The following is a 21,486-nucleotide window of genomic DNA, read 5'->3' on the forward strand; positions in this document are numbered from 1 at the left end:
AGTCAGGCACTGCAACTCTTTTAAACCCTATTCTCTATGGTCCTTAAATATCCTTTTATAAAATTTACAGTTAAAAGTTTCAATAAATATAACTTGTGAAAAGGTTAAAATTAAGTGTTATCACACAAATTAGCCTTAAAACATTTTATATGTAAAAATTCTACATCAATACAAAAATTTCACAGATATTGAACTTTGCAGGATAACATGCTTCAAACAAATTTTTCAGAATTTCACAGATAAAACATTTCAAACAGCCCACTAGAATGAAAGGAAAATCCAACCTGACATTATCAACAATTTTAAAATAATTTTCTTCTGCAAATAATGCATGCTATGAATTCCCTATCACCGGTGAGGAGTTTACTAGAAATGGAATTCTAAAACAATATTAATGATTGAGTTTGAGAAAAAAGAAGTTGGAATCTTCATATGCAAGTTTAATAAATCATCATGGTTTATTTAACAAGGTCATTTCTACATCCGATTGTGGATAAAGATTGTGCAGTTATAATATATATGTGATATGAAGAGACTGGTGTACAATCAATAGGTCTTAAATCTTCCTTCCATGGATTTCCTCCATCTTCCTGCTTAGCAGTAAAAGGCATTTTTAGGTTTAATTAAACACATTCTTTACAACTGCCTTCTTCAAAAGAAAATTAGAATATAAATAGCATTGGGCATTTAGTAAATAAGTCAAAGGCCAGAAAGTTCAATTGAGTAGTTGTGAATTGTACCGTCAAAGACTTCTAAAACCTTAAGACTGAGTAATCTGCAATGTTTCCAACATGTCTTCAACTGCCTTAAGAGAGTATTTGGTTTCCTTCTTACTTCGACCTGCAAACTAATGAAAAAAAAAAAAAAAAAAAAAAAAAAGAGCTCAATTAGGCTCAATTTCATGGGCAGGCTAAAAAAAAAAAATCACAATCTTACCTTCATATTGCTAAATAAACTGAACATGAGCTAGTTTATCACTAGAACAGAAAATCAAAAATGTTCTTCCATAAGAACAAAATCTGAGTCTTTAAGATTTTAAGTTGACGTTTTATCTTCAGTTTAGACGTACAAAGATTTCACCAAATACTTGGCCAATTTAAATTTTAAGTAATATAATATGTATAACATCATAGATCTGACTTTTAAATAATCCTATGCTTAAACCCCAAACATTGATGAAATCGAGGTATAAATTTTAAATGGTATTTAACAAATACTTATGTAGGAATATAGTACATTTTTACTTGTTGCTCCTCTAACAGATATTTATAATTTCAAAACAGGTATAATATAAATGAAAGCTATTTTATTAAATATTTTAAAAATTACAAGTAATCTAAAAAACATTATTGAAAGTAAGTCATATTTTCAACTTTCCAGGTTAGTTGACTAAACAGTATTGTTTTTGCAGTAAAAAAAGCTCCCAAATAACACTCTATGCTATATATTAAGATGATGTAGACATGTTAAAAAATATCCATTTCTAGTTTAAGTTGTAATTTACAGTGATAGTAAAGAATAATACATCAAGCACTAACTTTGTGCTTATAAATAAAAACAAATTCATGGCATATTAAATTCAACAGAGTGCACATAATTAGTGGGGGAACACTGCTGAATATCCCATGCTGATTTTAAAATGAGTTTTCTAACAGGACTGACAATCTCCATCTTTTATTAGTCTAATTTCATACAACAGATTTACCAGATAAATAAGTGTTCTTTGTGTGGAGGGTGGCGTTTATTATACCTATACTAACTATTTTCCTTTGGTCAAATGTGGTATTAGTAACATCCAGTATTTTACAGTTAACATATTTTCAAGTGACTGATCATTCCTTTGACTAGCAATGCTGTCTTAAGTACTTAGTACTTGATTTATGATGCATTTCTTCTCTTTTGTAATTAACTTAATTTGGCAAACTTCTCCTGACCTGTTTAGAAAGATTAAGTGATCAAGCACAGGTAACATCATAGACACGAAAGCTTCAGAACTGGTAACCTGCCTCTGACCCTTCTGGCTGCAGCTTAACATTATAATTCCCTTACTTCCTAGAACATTAATGTCTGCAGTTGAATCTTTATTTGATAAAGTAAATAAATGGTTTTCTAGGAGAAATGTCAGAGAAAAAGAAAAGCTTATAAAACCAAGATCACCTTACTTTCCATAAGGCATTACTGACTGAAGAATTGAAATATTAAAAACAGAAATCATAATTACAAAATTTAACAGCAACAGCACATGTAAAACTTTTAAAATAAGCTTTCACACAGTGACATTTATTCTATTTAAAACAGTAAAGTAAAAATTTAAAACTTTTGTAAAGCTTAAGTTTAAACATGTATTTTAAAATACAGCATTTTTCTTGGTTTGTACTTAACCATAATAAAAATAATAGGAACTGCGACTTTTAAAAATCATCAAATTAAAAGAAAAATCACCTAAGATTGTTGTTAACTCTCCTGGTAACACTATAATTTAGAATAAATCAAGCTAGGTTATTTGTGCTGGAACAAATAAAAACAAAGTTGGAAACATAATCTATCCACTTTAAATTTTGCCTGACATGCAATTATTTGTCTATGCCAGAATGGCAATTTAACTGATTAAGCCTGAATCATATTTTTCAAATTATGATTTAATTTTCCATTTATCAAAAGGATAATAACAGAATCACCCCTGTAATCATAAGTAACACATGGATCGTTAGCATAGATGAACTTAACAAAATATCAAATAAGTATTTGTCTAGAAAACTGTTAGTAGGTTCACATTAAAGTTTTTCTTGAACATTAATCAAATGTGCCTGCTTCTACTGAACATGCCAAATCAATTACTTAATTGAAGAGTTAGTAGCCATATTGTTTCATTATTAAGTGAAAACAAAGAAAAGCTGTTCTTAAAACCTCATTTATAAACATCTAGAAAAATATAAGGAATATTTATTAAAAACTTTATATCAGTGTATATGGCTAAAAAATTACAATAAGGAATATTTACTGACCCTTCTTTATATATTTTATACTGGTATATATGCCTAGGCAGAAATCATAAAGTTCTCAATTAGATACCAGAGATTTATTTAATCATGAAAATGTCAATATCCATAAGTTTTATTTTTCCACATAATTTACACATTTTTCATATAATTATATTAGCTTAATTAAAACCTTTCATGCTTCTTTTGTATCTAAGAAAATGCTCCTAAAGGACACACACACACACACACACCCCAAAAGAATTTGATAAAAACTTGCTTATCAAATTCAGAGACTAATGATTCATCGGTTGTAATAACTGAAATACATTGGACTAAAAGTAACTTTTCCACAATTTGAGGAAAATAATACAAGTAGACAAAGTGCTAGGATAAATAAGATGGAATGGTAGATGGATGAATCACAGAAACATTATGCCAAGTAAAAGAAGCCAGATACAAAAGAGCACATAATGTATGATCTCATTTATAATGTCCTAATGCAGTCAAAATTAATTTGGGGGTAAGAAAAGCCAAATCAGTGCTTGCCTGCTGTGTGTGGTTGTGGGGGGAGTGATTGCAAAGTGCAGAAGGGAACTTTCTGGGGTGATGCTGTATATCTTGATAATAATGGTGGTGGGTGAGAGGGGTATATACTTTTGTCAAACCATACACTTTAAATGTGTGCATTGTACATAACTATATCTCAATAAAATGGATACAAGGAAAAATAAACTAAAACAATAGAATGAGACTCACTGTTACCCAATAGTAATAAATTGCCAATGACCCCAAAGATTTCTCTTCCCAGTGAGAGGTGAAGTCTTATATACCTAGAATCTGGGTTAAGCTGTTTTGGCCAACAGAACATTAGCAAAATGTGATATAGTCACAGGCTTGGAAACTTGTGTACCTTGTAGTTTGCCTGCTGAATGAGAAGACAGGCCCAGCATCTCCAGCTGACAGCTATCAGCTATTTAAGTGTGGTCACTTACTACCAGCATACCACAGAAATATTAATGAGCTTAGTCAAGATTCATAGAATTACTCGACAGATATCAAACTAAACTGCATACCTACAAATATTTAAGCAAATAGGTTGATATTTTAAATGACTAAGTTAGCAAAAGGTAATGGGCACAAATATTTAAGGAATTCGAATCTTATAATACATAAAACCTCTATAGAGAAAGCAAAGAATATTGAAAGCTTCAAAATCCCCATGAAATTTTATTCAAAATCAGTTACTGGTAGCAACAAGAAAAAATAAATTTTATATGAGAGGCAATTCCCAACTAAAGAGTACCTGAGGTTGCTATACAGAGACATGACATGACCACCTGAGAGGTGAGTTAACTTTCCAGGGTGATAACCAAAATAAATAAGAAATTAAACTGAAGAGCTTCTGTACAGCAAAGGAAACTATCAAGAATTTCAAAGAAGCGCTGGGCGTGGTGGCGCACACTTGTAATCCCCACGCTTGGGAGGCAGAGACAGGAGAATCGCGCAGGTTCGAAGCCAGCCGCCCTGGCTTAAGAGACCCTGTTTCCAAAAATAAAAATAGGTCTGGAAGTGTAGCCCGGAGGTAGAAGGGCTTCCAGGAACCCCAGTCACACACACACACACACACACACACACACAAAAAAAAAAAAAAAAAAGAATTTCAAAAGAGAGCTGAAAGAATGGGAGAAAAATTTTTACCAACTATTCCTCTAATAGAGGACTAATATCTAGAATATACAGAGAACTCAGCACTAAGAAACCCCAAGAAAACAACCCAATCAAAACATGGGCAAGTGAACTAAATAGACACTTCAGAAAAGAAGAAATTCAAATGGCCAATAAATGTTTAAAAAATTCTCAACATCATTAGCAATCAGAGATGCGAATCAATACTATCCTGAGATTTCACCCAACTAGAATGGCAATCATTCAAAACACAAACAACAAATGTTGGTGAGGATGTGGAGAGGTGGGAACTCTAAGACATTGTTGGTGGAATTGCAAATTAGTGCAACCACTTTGGAAAACAGTATGGATGATCCTCAGAAGAATGGGAACAAATCTACCATTTGATCCAGCAAGACCACTTCTGAGATCTACCCAAAAGAAAGGAAACCAAACTACCAAACTAATGCATGTGTATCTATGTTCACAGCCTCATAATTCACAATTGCCAAACTATGGAACCAGCCAAGATGTCTATCAACAGATGAATGAATTCCAAAACTATGGGATAGGTACACAGTGGAATTTTAGTTAGCCATAAAGAAGAACAAAATTGTGGGTGGGAATTGGGAAAGGGCTAAATGAGTGATGTGTGCATGTATGCCTCTACCATTTTGTACCCCATTAAGATGTATGACTACGATGCACTAATAAAAAAATTAAAAATAAAAATAAAAAACATAAGTACCCAAAATAATCATCTTTGTATTATCCTTTCCTATGGAATGAAGAAAAGGGCAATTGAACCCAGACAATATGGACGTACCATCTGTGATCTTCTTTACTAAACAGAACTAATTTTCATGAAACAGAACTCATGGTAACAATAGAGAAAACACTGAATATCACACAGGATGAAACTGACCCCTACACATCATAAATAAATAACAATTTCAAGTAGACTGTGGATTTAAAATCTGAAAAGTAAAAGAATACAAATTCCAAAGACAAACAAGATTATCTCTTTTGACCATGGAAAAGCAAAAGGTTTCATAAATAAAACACAAGACTATAAAGAAACTAAACTATAAAGAAAATAAGTTTGATAAATTTTGTTAAACTTAACTTCAGAACCTCTATTTGTCAAATTCATTTGAGAAGGAAAGTAAGAAATTAAAGATATTTGACATACATATAACCAAGAAAGAACTCAAAATCAGAAAACTAACCAAAAAAAAAGTCATACAAACCAACAAGAACACAACTTTATAAAAGAGGATATCCAAATGTCCACTAAACACCATGACAGGGGTCAGCCTCACTGATCACTGGGAAGATTTTGTGAAAAGAAAACTCTGTACATACACCAGAAAACCTATCATCACAAAGACTGATGGAACCAAGTGTTGGTGAAGAAAAAGATCTACAAGAACTCTCAAAGTTGCTGTTGAACATAAATAATTTGTAAGAAAGTCTTTATCCACTAAAATTAAATATATACACATTCTATGAACTAATAATTCCTTTCAAAGGTATACACTAATATTCAGGTTGACCAAAAGACCTGTACAGAAAATTCAAAATAGCCCAAAATAGAAAATAATCCAAGCCCATCAACAGTTGACTAGATACACTATAATATACTCATACAATATACTATATCACAAAGAGGGAGGAAGAAGAGGTGAAGAAGGAGGTGACAGCAATGGAATAGAAACTACAGACATATATAAAGATAAATATCATAAAACTAATAGTGAATGAAATATGCCAAGCAAAAATGATTATATACTTTATGACTCTATAAACTATGGGGTTATAAGTTAGTTATTTTTTAATTTTTTTGTGGTACTGAGGATGGAACCCAGGGGCATTCTATCTTCAAGCTACACCCTCAGCCCTATTTTTTATTGTTTACTTTTGAAACAGGCTCTCACTGAGTTGCAAAGGGCCTCACTAAGTAGCTGAGGCTGTCCATGAACAATGATCCTCCTGTCACAGCCTCCTGAATGTTGGGTTTACAAGCGTGCACCACCATGCCCAGTCAGTATTTTTAAGAAGGACAGGAGTAGAAACTGAGAGACCCTACAAAGAGGTAATGTTTGTATTTGTTGGTTTGCATATATTTATATTATTCATTGAAAAGTATATTTGTAACTTGGGGTTTTTTCCTATGTATGCCATAATTTAATAAAAATTGAATTTAAAAATAGAGTCATCCCATGTAAAGAAACAAAAGCACTCTCTGAGTCGCTGCTGCTTCTCATAAATATCTCAATGATGTAATGTACATACTATTAGTTTAGCAAAATACTAACAGAATATTCTTTATAATATGTAACATAAATACAAAGATGATTTTCACTGGTGTGATTAATAGAGAATTAAAATTTTTATTGGTGCACTGTATTTATACATTATGGGATTAAAAAAAATTGTGTAGGATTGAATTTTTTAAATCTTCCCAATCTTCTCCAACCATGAGTGTGAAAATAAAGAATTAACAGCACCAAAACCAAAACCAGTAGAATAGAAAACAAGTCCACATGAAACATCTTCAAAAACACGAGATTATAATCAATTTTCTAAAACCTCAGAACATAATTATGTCACCAATACCAGCAGGACCTACAAAACATCAACAACAGCTCTGAGGCAGGAGCAATAGGAAGTAACAGAGAATAACCTACTATTCCTTAAGAAACACAAATCCCCAAAGTAAGAACACTAATTAATCTCCCAAACACAATGATCTGAGTTGATGAATCTACAAGTGTTCTGCAAAACTTGCAAAGTCTTCATAGGCTCCAAATCAAAGGCAGGTATACAAAAACTAAGTGTAAATGTGAGTTTAAGCGAGGTAAACCATCTAAGGCCCCAAAGTCTCTCAAATACCCAGCAAACCTACAAGCAAAGAACCCCACACCAGGAAGAAACAGTATATTAGAAATTCAAACCAAACTGAAAACAGCCAGAAATCCTGGGGTGAGAAGGATAATTCAGATGAAGAAGCTAAGGAGAGAATAAAGTTCAGAGGCAGCAAGTGCAACAATCAGAATTCAAGATCTTTAGAGTTTTTTAGACTAGAACAACAATCAGAATTCAAGATCTTTAGAGTTTTTTAGACTAGAACAACAATCAGAATTCAAGATCTTTAGAGTTTTTTAGACTAGAACAGACCTTAGACTAGAACAGACCACTAGAGCCAGAAAATCTGAGTCACTTTGTGTGACAAAGACTAGATTTACAGAGAGGTCATAACTGAGTTCTCCGAAATAAAAAGGAGAAAGCTATAGAAAATTCTAGCTGAGAAAACTACCTTATTCTATCTTCAATCCCTCCCATTCCACAAACATTTCCTAATATCTCAGAAAAATGACCTCATTTAAAAATAGAAAACAAGAATATGAACCAACTGCATTAAAAATTGTTATAGAGAAAAATACAAAAAATGACAGAAAAAGAACAGGAGGTAGAAAAAGAAAATCCAATATGCTTATAATTGGAGCACTAAAAAGGAAAAGAAAAAGTTTAATTCTAAAAGCATTTTTTCTCAAACAAGAAGATTGAATCCATATACTAAAACACATGTATTTGGGAAAAGTGACACAAAAATAATCAACAATACATATCACACTAAGACTATGGGATTTTAAAGATTTTAAAAAATTTCTTTGGGTAAACAGATAAAAGTCTAACACAATTACATCATTTACAGGGAAATGGATGGAACTGGAGGACATTATGCTAAGTGAGATTAGTCAGTCACAAAAAAGAAGAAATCAGATGCTTTCCCTAACATGCAAAAGCTAGGGAGAAATGGGTAACAGGAGGAACTCTAGATGAAGAAGGAGATCCTATAGAGGAGCAAATAAGGCGACCTAACTGAGGGGATGGGAGGGTGAAGAGGGAAACTCTCTAAAGCACATGATGTACTTAAGCAAACATATCAATCACTAAGCCAAGTGTGGGAAGGAGGGATGGGGAGGGAGTGGGGTGGGGATCAGGTAAGGGATCATTGGGTGAGGTGTGCATGTATGTCTCCACAAGTCTTTTATCCCGTTAAGATGTATGACTGCAATGTACCAATAAAAAAATTTAAAAAAAATAGATGAAGAAATTAAAGTTTCTACTTCCTTAAAAAAAGTCTAAATAACTTATAAGAAAAAGTCAGGATGGCATTAGGCTGCTTGACAGCAACATTTATTCTAAAAACAATCGAATAATATGTTTATGACACATAACTAATACAAATATTAGTGAAAGAGCATATAAACAGCCAAGTTGTCCTCTAAATATAGAGGCTTATATTTACAAACATGCAAGATGTAAAAAGATATTTTTCCTATAAGTGAATTTCCTATAAAAAAAGTTTCCTGAAAATTCTCCTAGAGCTGAGCTTCCAAAAACTAAGAAATTAATGGAGAAGTTTTAGTGTAAGATCTTAAGTATAAGAAGACTTAAACATAAACTTTGATAACAAAATCTGATTTCTTTAACTTTTAAACTTTCTTCTTCCTTTTTAATTTCTTGAGTTATCTCTGATTAATAATATGCTCACCTACCCAATCTGCTTCTGAAATGTATCATGAATTAATTGATCCTTTCTGGATTTTAAAAATTACTTCATATTTGCTAAATGCAGAATCAGTGAGATTTCTAGATGGTACAACTAAATCACGAAATAATACGAATACATTCCTTTTAGGGGGGGAAAAGTCCCCAAACTCCAAATTAATTATACACAATTAAAACATATTTGATGAAGCCCCAAAGGCAGAAAAGTCCAATGACAGACTTTGTAGTTTGCAAAGACAAAAATTATGAAGAAATATATTAGCTGAGCTACACAATAATGAAATTATTAGTACTAACCTGATAAGCTCTGTTTATTTGGCTAGCTGCCCAGCTAGCATATTTCATGTTGTCCTTTTTCATTTTTGCACTTGCTTTTGGATTAGAAGCAATATGACTTGCAGACTAAAAACAGGAAAAAAAAACATCAAAAGCAAAATTCTTTTTCTTCTAGTCAAGATAATAAAAACCATGGAAGGATCATAGTTGCGGAGAGTTGATAACAATGAGTTCAAAAAATTGTATCAAAACTATGTTTAAGATACAGATGAATGAAATTAGTGTTTAAAAGTGAAAACATGTTTTAAATTCCAGTATAATCAAAAGAGAAAGGGTATTTTAAATAATATCTATAAATATTTGCTTATATATCACAACATTTAAAGGTAAAATTTCCTTATTAAATAAAGAAGCCATGGAACATACTTTATAATCCAAAAAGCACTTATCATTAAGATATTACTAGTTGTGTGTGTGTGTGTGTGTGTGTGTGTGTGTGTGTGTGTGTGTGTCTGGGGATGGAAATCAGGAGCATTCAACCTCTGAGCTACACCCCCTGTCCTATTTTGTATTCTTTATTTTGAAACAGGGTCTCACTAAGTTGCAGAGGGCCTCACTAAGTAGCTGAGGTTGGCTGCAAACTACGATCCTCCTGTCTCAGCCTCCTGAGTGTTATTTCTTATTACTGAATCACAACAGCTTTTCCGAGTCAGAATTATTGAATATTAGTAAAAGAATCTCAAAAATAATTTAGTCTGATTTCTTAAACAAACAGGCTAAAAATTATGAGCGACATGACTTGACTAAAACAAGTTAATATAATTCTTTGAAATAAAGGAGATCCTTATCCCTAATTTATTTCTCCTTTTTACTATATCAAGAGCTTTCAAATTATGTTCTGCAGAATTCACTATTCATTACAATTCAACATGCCTTCTTTTTAAAACCATATTTAAATAAAAAAAATTCTTAATCTGGGATCCATGAGAAAATATAAATCCACAAAATCATATTTCTAAACTTATGTTTGTATTTTGGGGAAGAACAATGTATAACTTTATCTTTTTAATTATATCTTAAAAGGATCTGACCCTGTGATTCAAAAAAGGCTAAGCTTTTCTTTTATACCTAGTCTGTACAATAGCCTTCTTTATATGTTTCTTCTCTGCTATTGAGAAGCTGTTAATAACAAATTTTTATACCTCTATTTTTTAAATATAACTTTGTTGGTATAAATTCCATTAAATTCAGTTCTGGAGTCAAGCCACCTCAATCAAATTACACAGAAGCTGTGCTACCTTTGGGTAAATGAATTACATCTGTGTGTCAGTTTTACCATCTGTGAAATGGTAGTAATAAAAGTACCAACTCAAATAGTTGATGTGAGAATTTAAAGATTTAAAATAAAATACAGAGCTAAGAATGACGCCTAAGTACTACTTATTAATTATTATTAATAGTGACTGTCACATGGTTTTAAAAAGTAAATGTTTAATTTATTTGGTAAAGTGATACTGCTAAATAGATTACATCTCCAAGCACTTGAAATTTGGAATTTTCTTGAAATCTCTTTGAATCATACTTTAACCATATTTTGTCATTTCTTTCTAAAAATTATTTAATTTACATTTCTTACCATTCCCATTTTTTTCAGTCAATTCTGAGCTCTAATAGGACACTCATCAAAAGGTCCATAAAAAGACTAGGATACACCAAAAAACTAACCTATTAAACTGACCTATTAAAGTTTATTTTCCTAGCCTTTCTGATTCCACAGAGGTGAGTGTGTGTGTATGTGTGTGTGTTTTAAAGCTCGGCAAATTCTTCTATTTCCCATAGCTCTTGTTAATTGACCTTTCTAAGCTCTTCATTTAGCATACAGAAACAATTGTACTTCTCACAATTTCTAAACTTTTTATACTATAAAAATTATTTAATTTGATATACTAGAGATTCTATTTTCTAATATCTTTAATTGGCATAGTTTAAAAATAACTCATACAAATATAATTAGGTAACAAATATAACAATGGGCATAAATCCAAGAATATCAAACAATTAGAAATATATACTATACTTTGGTATCTATTACTATTCAATTTCATAAGTGTAGATTTCAATTCTGATATATTTTACAATGAAAGGTCAAACAGCTATGATGTATTAACATTCAAAAACAAAACCTTACAACCTATTGCTCATAATTAACTAGAGGAAAAAAAATCAAGTGCTCATTAATATAATCCCAAAACAAGCAAGGAATGGTTGGAGGGGATGGTTAAATGGATTTTAAATGACAGATTTTGTGAAATAACACTAAGCATGTACCTCAACTCACCATGTAAAGCCCAAACAAAGCTCTCATATTTCTGTTGTTCAGTTTCAATGCCTGTGCAAAATACTTTCTTGAAAGTTCGAGATTTTCAAGCCCACCTTGGGTATATTTAACCTGTTAAAAATTGCAGAGTGCTGAAACCTGTTTATTTTACTACTTTGAAATATAGCATGTTTCATCATACCACAGGCATTAAGTAATTGAATTACAGATATTTTATAAACAAATACAAGACGTTAAAAGAATTTGCCTTAAGTTTGTTAAATCTAAAATTTAAAGCATTAAATCTCCCCTAAAAAACTATTCTATTCTATGAACATTAAGATCACTGAGTAGTTTTTAGAACAAAAAGTCCTGCCACAATAACAGGTCAACAAAATTTCATTTAAACTACCTAACAAATGTGTCACAACATCAAATTTTCTATTATATTTATAAATATAGACTTGTATACTGAATTGTCCTTTTACATCTGAATTTTAATAAAGATGGTAATAACTGTCCTTTTATATACCTTAGTAACAAAGTCTTTCTAACCTTACAGCATAAAATTGTGCTACCATTCTTAACAGTAAGCAGAACTAAATCTCACATTCCAAATACTGAATTTAATAAGAATTTCCTAGAAATACAGGTTTAAAAATCATAATCATTGTAACTGTCTCAGAAACAAACAGATAACAATTATGACATGCATATAATTAGGAAAAAGAGTATACAAAGACTGTATAAAATGCAAAAATTCACTATTTTAAACAGGACTTTTAATTGAAAAGTCAGTATTTTCATTGTAATATTAAAAATTCAAATCTTTTTTATTCCCACAACTCAGCATTCATCAGATGTTTTAAGTAATTATATACTTGCCTAACATGAAGAAAATATTCTTAGTACTATAATACCCAAAATCAACAAAAGTAAAATAAAATCACATAAATTTGTTGTCTTTAAAAACACTTACTTCAGCATACTGCTGGCAGTATAAATGGTTGTGTGGATTAGTCATCATAAGCTCCTCAAGACAAAAGGCTGCTTTTGCATAGCTGAAAAACAGAAAGAGAAGAAATTAATTTAAAAGTCACAAAATTTTATTTTAGATGCCTTAAAATAATTTAAAAACAAGTTTAGTGTGTTAAAAAACAAAGTTTTAGTGTGTGTAAAACAAATTTAGTGTGTTAAGACACTTTATTCCTAAAACAATTTAAAGTGCTTCATTAATAATTTATCAGAATGCAAAAATAACCATTAAATTAAAATCTTTAGTAAAGAAATGTTTAAATCATAAAGTAGCTTATAAACAATTAGAAGATATATTTTTAAAAACTTGAGTCATTACTATGACATCTAAACATTCATTATTAATAACATAGGATTTAAGACCTTGTATCTACATATGAAATGACTTTATGAATCCACTGATGCTTTAACCAAATTTTCAAATAACAAATGTATAAGAAAGAAATTATTTTATCAAATATTCTCTAATCACTAAAAATCCTTCACAGATATGTATTTACCAACATACTCTATTACAAGGACTCTTATGACTTTAAGGTTATTGTCAAAATATCACAACATTTTAAATCCAAGAATAATTGATCAGCTCAGTTTTAATATGCCCCTTACTACTATAAATCATGTGGTAGTGAAACAAAAATCTTGCTGAAAAATCTATGGAGAGAACTGTCAGAAGGGCTTTAGAAAAACAGCTTTAAACTATGTGAATATAATTCACTTTAATATATTTTTTGTTTAAGACTATGTGAATATCCTCACTGTTTACAAGAAGTCCTCAAGAATAGGTGTTGCAAGATTTATTCCCACTGAAGTGATGACACTATCCTCCAGAAAAAGGCTACCCAGAGTTATTTTTAGCATTTGTCACACATATGCAAAGGCAACTGATTTACTTACTTTTCCAAAAAAAATACATATATATTGCAGTTTAACACGTGTATTGACCAATAAGAGCTAAATTTAATTGCATTTTCATTGTGCATCATGCACTCTTCTGAGTGTGTTATCTGTATTTTATCCTATCAAAACTCTAAAAAGTGAAATACTATTATCACTAACTACAGCTGAGAACACTTAGACACAGAACTAAAAACTGAACCCCAGGCGGTGTTACTCTGGAGAACCTGCATTCTTAACCACTATGTTTACCACCTAGAGGTAAGTATTTCCCACAATAAAAAACCACAGTGGTGAGAGGGATGAACTTGTCAATGGTGATGTAAAAGTAGGTATTAATAGTTAAATCCAAAGGGCCTGGTAACTACACTCTGAAGACTACACATGAATTATAGCACTATAAATTTATGAAGGATCTTACACATAGATTTTTATCCATATTCATACAGCTATATAGCCTTTTTAATTTTTTATCCTAAATTTAAAGCTTTGGTTCTTGAAATATAATAAGCATTTAATCCGTGATTAAATTAATAAGTGAACAAATGATTAAATAAATGTCAAAAGTATTATGACCACCTATTTAATATCTATCATTCTAAAAGAAAAGGAAAATGTGGTTTCAATCCTAAACACTTAAACAAGTTTTCTTCTTGTCAAAAAATTTATATTAAAGTTAAAAATAAGTGTTCTTAAGAGATTTAAGTGGGTTGAGAACTGAGAGTATGGTTCTGATGTAAATTAAAGCAAGATAAAATAAGCAAGCAGTACCGCAGTTAAGTTAGGATGATAGAGGTACACATTAATTTCTTTCTTGGTCTTTATCAGAGCTTTCCAAATTTTTGCATTAGGTATTTCTTTAACTTAAAAAAAAAGATTTCTGGATGACTTGAATTTTAAAATACTTTTAGTCACAAAATCGTCAGGAACTACAAAGAACTTTTAAATGACTGCTACTTATTTTAATAAGAAAATAAAACTACTATTTTTACTGTACTCTGAAGTTTTATGCTATTTAAATACAAATATATACTGCAACATGCGCATAAGAGACTAATGAGTATGAGTATGCATATATACATATAAACATATGTATATGTGCTTAACAAGATTCAGTAAATACTTTCCTAACCCTAAACAAAGACTTTGATAACCAGAGTATAATAGAGAATTGAAGAACGGTTTCTGGAACACAGTACACATTTCATTAAATGATAGCTTTGAGATCCTGCTTTTATTAAAATTATGGAAATTACTTCAATTCTTTATTTTATGTTATATAAATATATCCACAAAGACTTGGGCAAAGAGAACAGACAAACGTCTTCGTTCTACTTATTTCCATTTCTGCTGCTACAAGTATGAGAACAAAGTTAACTATTCATGAACAACAAAAAATATGCATGAGAATCTCAATATTCTATTATCTCAAAAAGAAGGAAAGAAACAATGTGATATACTTAAGATTTAGAAGAACTAAAGGGAAAGAAAGAAAAAACTACACCTCTAGATGTAGGTTAATGCTATGATATTGGAAAATTTGCACTAAGACTCTTCACTAATCCTCTCACAGTGGAATTTTCTCCTGTCACTACAGCAATATAAAAGCTAACAAAAACATATATCCAATAAGCAAGTTCCTTTAGTATTCAGCATTCTTGATTATTCTTGGTTTTTAACCCAGGCAACAGAATGCTTCTATCTACTTCAGAAGAGTTGATTCTCTCAGTACCAAGGCTAATAAATGCAAACAACTGAAAGAAATTTTAAACAACAGGAAGTATAATACTCTTTGTCGATAAGAAAATTTAAACTCTAAAAAACTCACAATTTTAACTCACCGAAAATGTTAGCTTAGAAAATGCAAGCCTTTCAAATTCCAAAATTGCTATCTGTATGTGAAAGTAAAACGTCTTTGCCAAACAAAAATAAATTAGTAAAAGCCAAATGATTTCATATTATGACCAACAAATTTGTTATTTTTCAATTAATTGGTAGTTTATTTTCTTATTTAAAATGATAGGTGATTCACCCATTCTCACTAATCCTTTGGAAATCACTCTGTCTTCCGAACTTCTAGTAATGAAAATTTCACTCTTAACAAAATCTTATGTGTGCTTAACAACTTACTCATGTTCGTTAATATAAAGTTCTGCAAGTTCATGCCAGGCCTCTTGATCTCCAACAAATCTGGTAGGAGGAAAGGGGGTAAAAGTAAGTGTGTAGATATTCTGTAAATGAACAGCATGGAGGCAAACAGGAAAAATCAAATGCAAATTCCATTTTAATTAAAAAAGATTTATCAGAATAACAAAACACAATCCTCGTGTAAAACACTCACTGTTCCAGATACTCATTCAGCTCTCGAATGGCTTCCACATTTTTCCCCTGGGCTTTTCGAATGGCAATCTTACGCTTTCTTGCAGCCTATGGGTTGACATTAATAAAGGATTAGGCCCTCAGGATTCCCTGGGTTTTTGTAAAGAAGGTAATTTGACTGTGCAAATTATTATCTCAATGCCAGTGAATTCCACTGTAGAACTACTGCTTAGTGCGAGTTTATAAACATACCCCATGACATCCCACTGGGGAATTCAAACATTCCTCTAACAATCACAAATGCTTTACTTTTGATGCATACAATGTATGCATCAATTCATCCAAATAAATAGTCATCCAGATTCTGATAATTACAAGCCAGCAGGGAATCCTAATCTTTATCCAATCTAAAGTCCTTTACTCTGTCTCATTCATAAGATCTGTATCTTAAGAGGTGGAGGAATAGTGGAGATTAGAAAACAGATCTCACCATGGCCACTTGAATGTTATAATACAAATATGGCTTTTGATGACTTTTTCACAATTTTAGGGGAAAAAATTACCTATAAGTCTTTCAAAAGAATAGGTCTTGAAAGAAATATGGTAAACATTTGTAGCTTGCATTAAGTCTTTAAAATGATAAATATAAAAATCAATGCCATTAACATTCATTCATCAAATATGTATCTGACATCTACTTTTTGTCAGGTGCTATGAAGACAATAAAAAATATAAAGATAAAAAAGAGGTAGATAACCACCTTTAGCAGCTCAACCTCATGAAGTGAAAAAAATCTAATGCAGTAAGTGTAATGATAGAGATATCCATGGTGTTGGGACAAAAGAGAGAAAATCATAACAGGATATGGAAGAGTGAAAAAAGTGGATGGTAAGAAGCAAAGAGGCTTCCAAAAGTAATAACCATACTAAAACAGAAAAGGCAACAGACATTAAGAGATTAAACCAGGAAACGAAGGATGCTACATAAGAGGAGAAACACATGAACAAAAACATGGGGAAAAGCACCATATATGTAAATAAGACTTAACTGAAAGTAAGGTCCGGGACTGGAGAACACTATATTAATTATTAAGTTTGCATCCCCTCAATCTCTGTTTAATTCAAATGCCAAAGGATAAACAATAAAATACTCCATAAGTAGGGCCAAGTTAAGCTTATTAATTATGAACAAGATTTTTTTGTTGCTTTATATAATACGTATTCCAAAAGATACAGAGAGAAGTAAAAGTTGCCTAAAGCCCCTCTAGAGTAATAGGAGCTACACACTGAGGAATGGGCTGAATGGTTCAGCTCTGAAGAAGTGAAAGTAAGATTAGAGAAATCAAGACTTCCCAACAAATAAGGTAATGAACGTTATTTAAAATAATGTTAACAATGTCTCAGTAATTAAAAGACATGTTTTATGAATGTATATCTTGATTATTCAGCTCACACCAAAGGCCTAGAACAATGCCTGCAACACAATAGTCAAATTCAAATATTTTGGAATAATTTCCCTATAAAAAACAATAAAAGCCCCATAGCAAATACAAAGTTTTGAAAATCTCAAGAATTCAGAAGTTAAATAAAAGTTAAAGATCTGAGAGGAACTCGATTTCTAATGCCATTAGGAAGAATACCAGATTTAAAATGGGAACTTTGCTTAAAGCCTGAAGCCTTCTGAAAATAAGTGAGGAATAAATTAACATACAGTCAAAAAAATGATTTCTTTTGGGAGATATGTGATTTCCAGCATCATTTGAAACATAATTTTATTTATTCCTTTCATTTTCAGGACACTACTTTGTCCACTGGCATATATGTTAGGGCAAAAGGAATCTAGCTTTTGAAATCCAAACATAAGAAACTGAATTCCAACTCCTGTCACTTATCAGCTTTCTTAACTCAAATCATGGTATTACAACCTACGTTCAAGTATTAATAAAAATATATTAACACAGCATCAAACATGTAATGGGATTAAATAAATGTTATCTACCAAATTTTCAACCTTTGGTCTACGCAGAGAATTTATGTTAAGCTCTAATCATGAGATCTTCAAAAGACTGGCACAGACTTGTTTTGTTTATTTATGTCATCCCAATCCTTACAGGATTTTGTACCAGATTAAATACTGTATAAATACAGTGAAAACTTGAAAATAATACATTAAAATGCCATGTATCAGATAAAAAGTAAAAAAAATATGAATAGCAATTAACATATCTATAGTCACAGTAAAAAAATGGTATGAACCATTTTTGAACAGTGCTATAATGAGCACTGTTAAGGCACAACATGAATTTCATGAAAGTATACTAAAAACTCCTATCTTTAACTTTTTCAGTTATCGGAAGGCAGATCCATTCCTGTACTGTTAAACATACACTAACATTTTTAGGTCAGCAGCCTTCTGCATAATACTGTTTGTAAAGCACTGTCATAGAGTATTACAAAGATAATGAATCTTTAAAAATAACAAAATCTAGAATTCCAGATTCCCATCCTAGATTCTTCTCCTGAGAGAAAAACTATGCAATACCACAATAAAGAATTTTTACTATAAGTTTTAATTATGTGTGTGTGTATGTGTGTGTGTGTATATATGTGTGTGTATATGTGTGTGTATATATATATATATATATGGTGAGTAGAATAGCTTAATTTTATACGAATTGAGTAAAACAGAAATTTAACATTAACTTTATAATAGAGAACTTTAAAAACTAAGTTTTTCCACTAACAAATACTTTAGTGAAGTTTAAGAAAAGACTTTAAATACAAAGATTTACTAATCAGTGGGCATGGTGGCACACGCTTGTAATCCTAGTACTTGGGAGGCTGAGATAGGAAGATCATAGGTTCGTGACCAGCTTCAGCTATTTAGTAGGCCTTTTGCAACTCAATGAGTCCCTGTTTCAAAATAAAGAATAAAAAATAGGGCTGGGGGTGTAGCTCTGAGGTAGAATGCCTCTGGTTTCAAACCCCAGTACTAAAGAAAAAAAAAGAAAGATTTACTAATCAATTTGGGAAACATATCCTAAAATCTCTACTATTATGTGAGTACTATACTGCTTGATCTGGAAAACAGCATTTTAATCTAATATTCTAAAGTTTAAAACTAACTTTTAAGTGCTAACTATTAGCTATATGCAAATCTGGTCTCCCTGCTGAAAATACATGACATAAAAAAACTACCAAAGAAATCACTACCATATGAGCAAAGATATACTATTAAGCCAAAACTTCTTTACTAAATAATACCTCTTTCCAGGTTTTTATTAAGAAAAATACCACCCTGTTCTATCATAAGAACCAGTCTTTATCATGTGTATTTTAAATTAGCATTAAGCAAGGAAGAGTTACACTCCTTAACAACAGTTAAAGAATTGGACTAAATATATAAAACGAACTATTTTAAAGTACAAGACACCAGGCAATGCCGAAGAGTGATCCTGGAGAGGTCAGGAACAAGCCAGGTGAGCACTGCTTTTACTGCCCTGGCTCACCATCTTTAGAGAGCTTCAGTGCGCTGGACAGTGAGGGGGAAGCCAGATTGAACCCAGTGAAGTTTCTGAGTTCAGGGGAAGTAATAGAGTCTAGGAAGACCAAGAACACTGGAGTTCAAAAGACCAAGTACTTGAAAAGTAAGAAAATGCCATCTATGGGCTACAGAGCTGAGGACTGTGGAGCTATGCCAAGGGTTGCCCTGGAGGACTCAGCTTTGTGAAAACCAGCCAAGCCCAGGTGTAGAGCCAACAGAAAACCTCAGGGAAAAGAGCTCACTTTTAAGAAAATTATTAAAAATAAAGTCCTGACTATTTATCAATATTTATTTTCTATTTCTTTCCCTGTACCTTTTTTCCTGTAGCATATAACAATATTCCGAATTTTTCTAGATTTCTTTGCAAAGATTGATCCAAACTTAGTACAAATGTTGATAACAAAAATTATCTTGTGTTTTATAAATGATTGGATGTCTAGATTAAAATTTCTATTATAAAATAGAATCCTACTTCTTATTATATAGAATTACAAAAGAAAAACCACTTAAAGTCAAAAAGTGGGCCAGGCATGGTGCCGCAAGCCCATAATCCCAGTACTTCGAAGACTGAGACAGGAGCACCCCAGGTTTGCGGCCAGCCTCAACAATTTAGTCAGACCATTTCAAAATAAAATAGAGCTGAGTAATAGCTCAGAGGTAGAATGTCCCTAGGTTCAATCCCCAGTACCTAGATAAATGAATAAATGCATGAATATAAAGTTTTCCCATTTACTTTAAAGCATATGTAAAAATTATAAACACGGGATATGTAATATATAATATATAAAATATGTAACGAATTGTAACAGTGATATTAGATTAAAAACTTAATAAAGTGAAAATAGAAACATACATCTCAGTTTGCCCATTCACACAGAAAATAGTCCAGGACACTGAAAGAAGTTGGTGTCTGGTTATCAATGGCAGAATAAAGGCAGTAACCAGCTGCATTACAAATTTTACAGCTGGAAAAAGCTTAAGGAGTAAGTAGGGAACATTAAATCTTTCCATTTTACACACACAAAAAGATCCAAGCTTAGTCTTGCACAGCAAACCCTAGGCCTCCTGAATCTGCTCGCTTCTCTTCCCTGCCAGCGTTTCTTGATCGCTGGACACTTACTACTCAGCGATACGATTTCATATCCAGATACCGTCTAGCCAGAGTCAAACAGTACACATGAGCCCAAGCCACATAAGCCTGGCTTTGGAACTGACCAGCAACCAGAGTAATATTCAAAAGAGGCTTCTCTTGGCTTTGGCCTTTACCCAGAACATTCAAAAAAAGGCTTGAAATAAGAACAATTTCTTTCTCTTGTTCCTTCATAAGATTCTACAAAGAATTATACTTAGAAGATTTGAAAAATAAAAACAAAAACATATTATTTGGCTTCATATACTCTCTGACAGTGGTTAAGTAGACCAGATTTAAATAATAAAATTTCTAAAAAGGAAACAGCTGGTTGCCATGGATGTCTATCTAGTCCCATTTCCATTCAGTATTATAGCTTCTTTCTTCATGATTAAGAGACTTAAGCTCTGAATTCAATATACTTTCCAGAGTTTCTTACTCAATAAGTAGAAAAGCTATTTATTTACATTAGTAAATAAGTAAATAAATATTAGGAAAACCAGAGAACACTAAATAAGTTATATCATCTTTTTTGTTTTCTTTTTTAACTGCAGACTGAACCCAAGTACATTCTATCTCAGAGCTACACCCCAGCTCCTTTAAATTTTTTATTTTGAAACAGGGTCTTGTTAAATTTCGGAGGCTAGCCTCAAACCTGCAATCCTTCTGTCTCAGCCTCCCAAGTACTGGAATTATAGGCATCTGCCCCTGCCTAAAATGCTATACCATCCTCTAGTCAATGCTAA

At 31.7% G+C, this 21,486-nt stretch overlaps 1 protein-coding gene across 4 annotated transcripts in view; it reads right to left on the reverse strand.

The window, feature by feature from the left end:
• Nucleotides 1–760: 760 nt before the first annotated feature.
• The window catches only part of EMC2 (ER membrane protein complex subunit 2), a gene marked incomplete at both ends in the record, with an annotated part of 47,966 nt that continues 27,240 nt past the window's right edge, over nt 761–21,486 (reverse strand). For 3 of the 4 annotated variants that reach the window (XM_080695134.1, XM_080695132.1, XM_080695131.1), the window contains 6 exons: nt 761–847; nt 9,522–9,626; nt 11,839–11,949; nt 12,797–12,878; nt 15,880–15,939; nt 16,091–16,176. In XM_080695134.1, the coding sequence (XP_080551260.1) occupies nt 761–847; nt 9,522–9,626; nt 11,839–11,949; nt 12,797–12,878; nt 15,880–15,939; nt 16,091–16,176 (531 nt within the window). The remainder of the gene's footprint in view (nt 848–9,521; nt 9,627–11,838; nt 11,950–12,796; nt 12,879–15,879; nt 15,940–16,090; nt 16,177–21,486) is intronic. The other variant, XM_080695133.1, reaches the window with a different exon arrangement.

The sequence above is a fragment of the Muscardinus avellanarius genome (genome assembly GCF_963383645.1).
Source record: "Muscardinus avellanarius genome assembly, chromosome: 4".
Taxonomy (NCBI): domain Eukaryota; kingdom Metazoa; phylum Chordata; class Mammalia; order Rodentia; family Gliridae; genus Muscardinus; species Muscardinus avellanarius.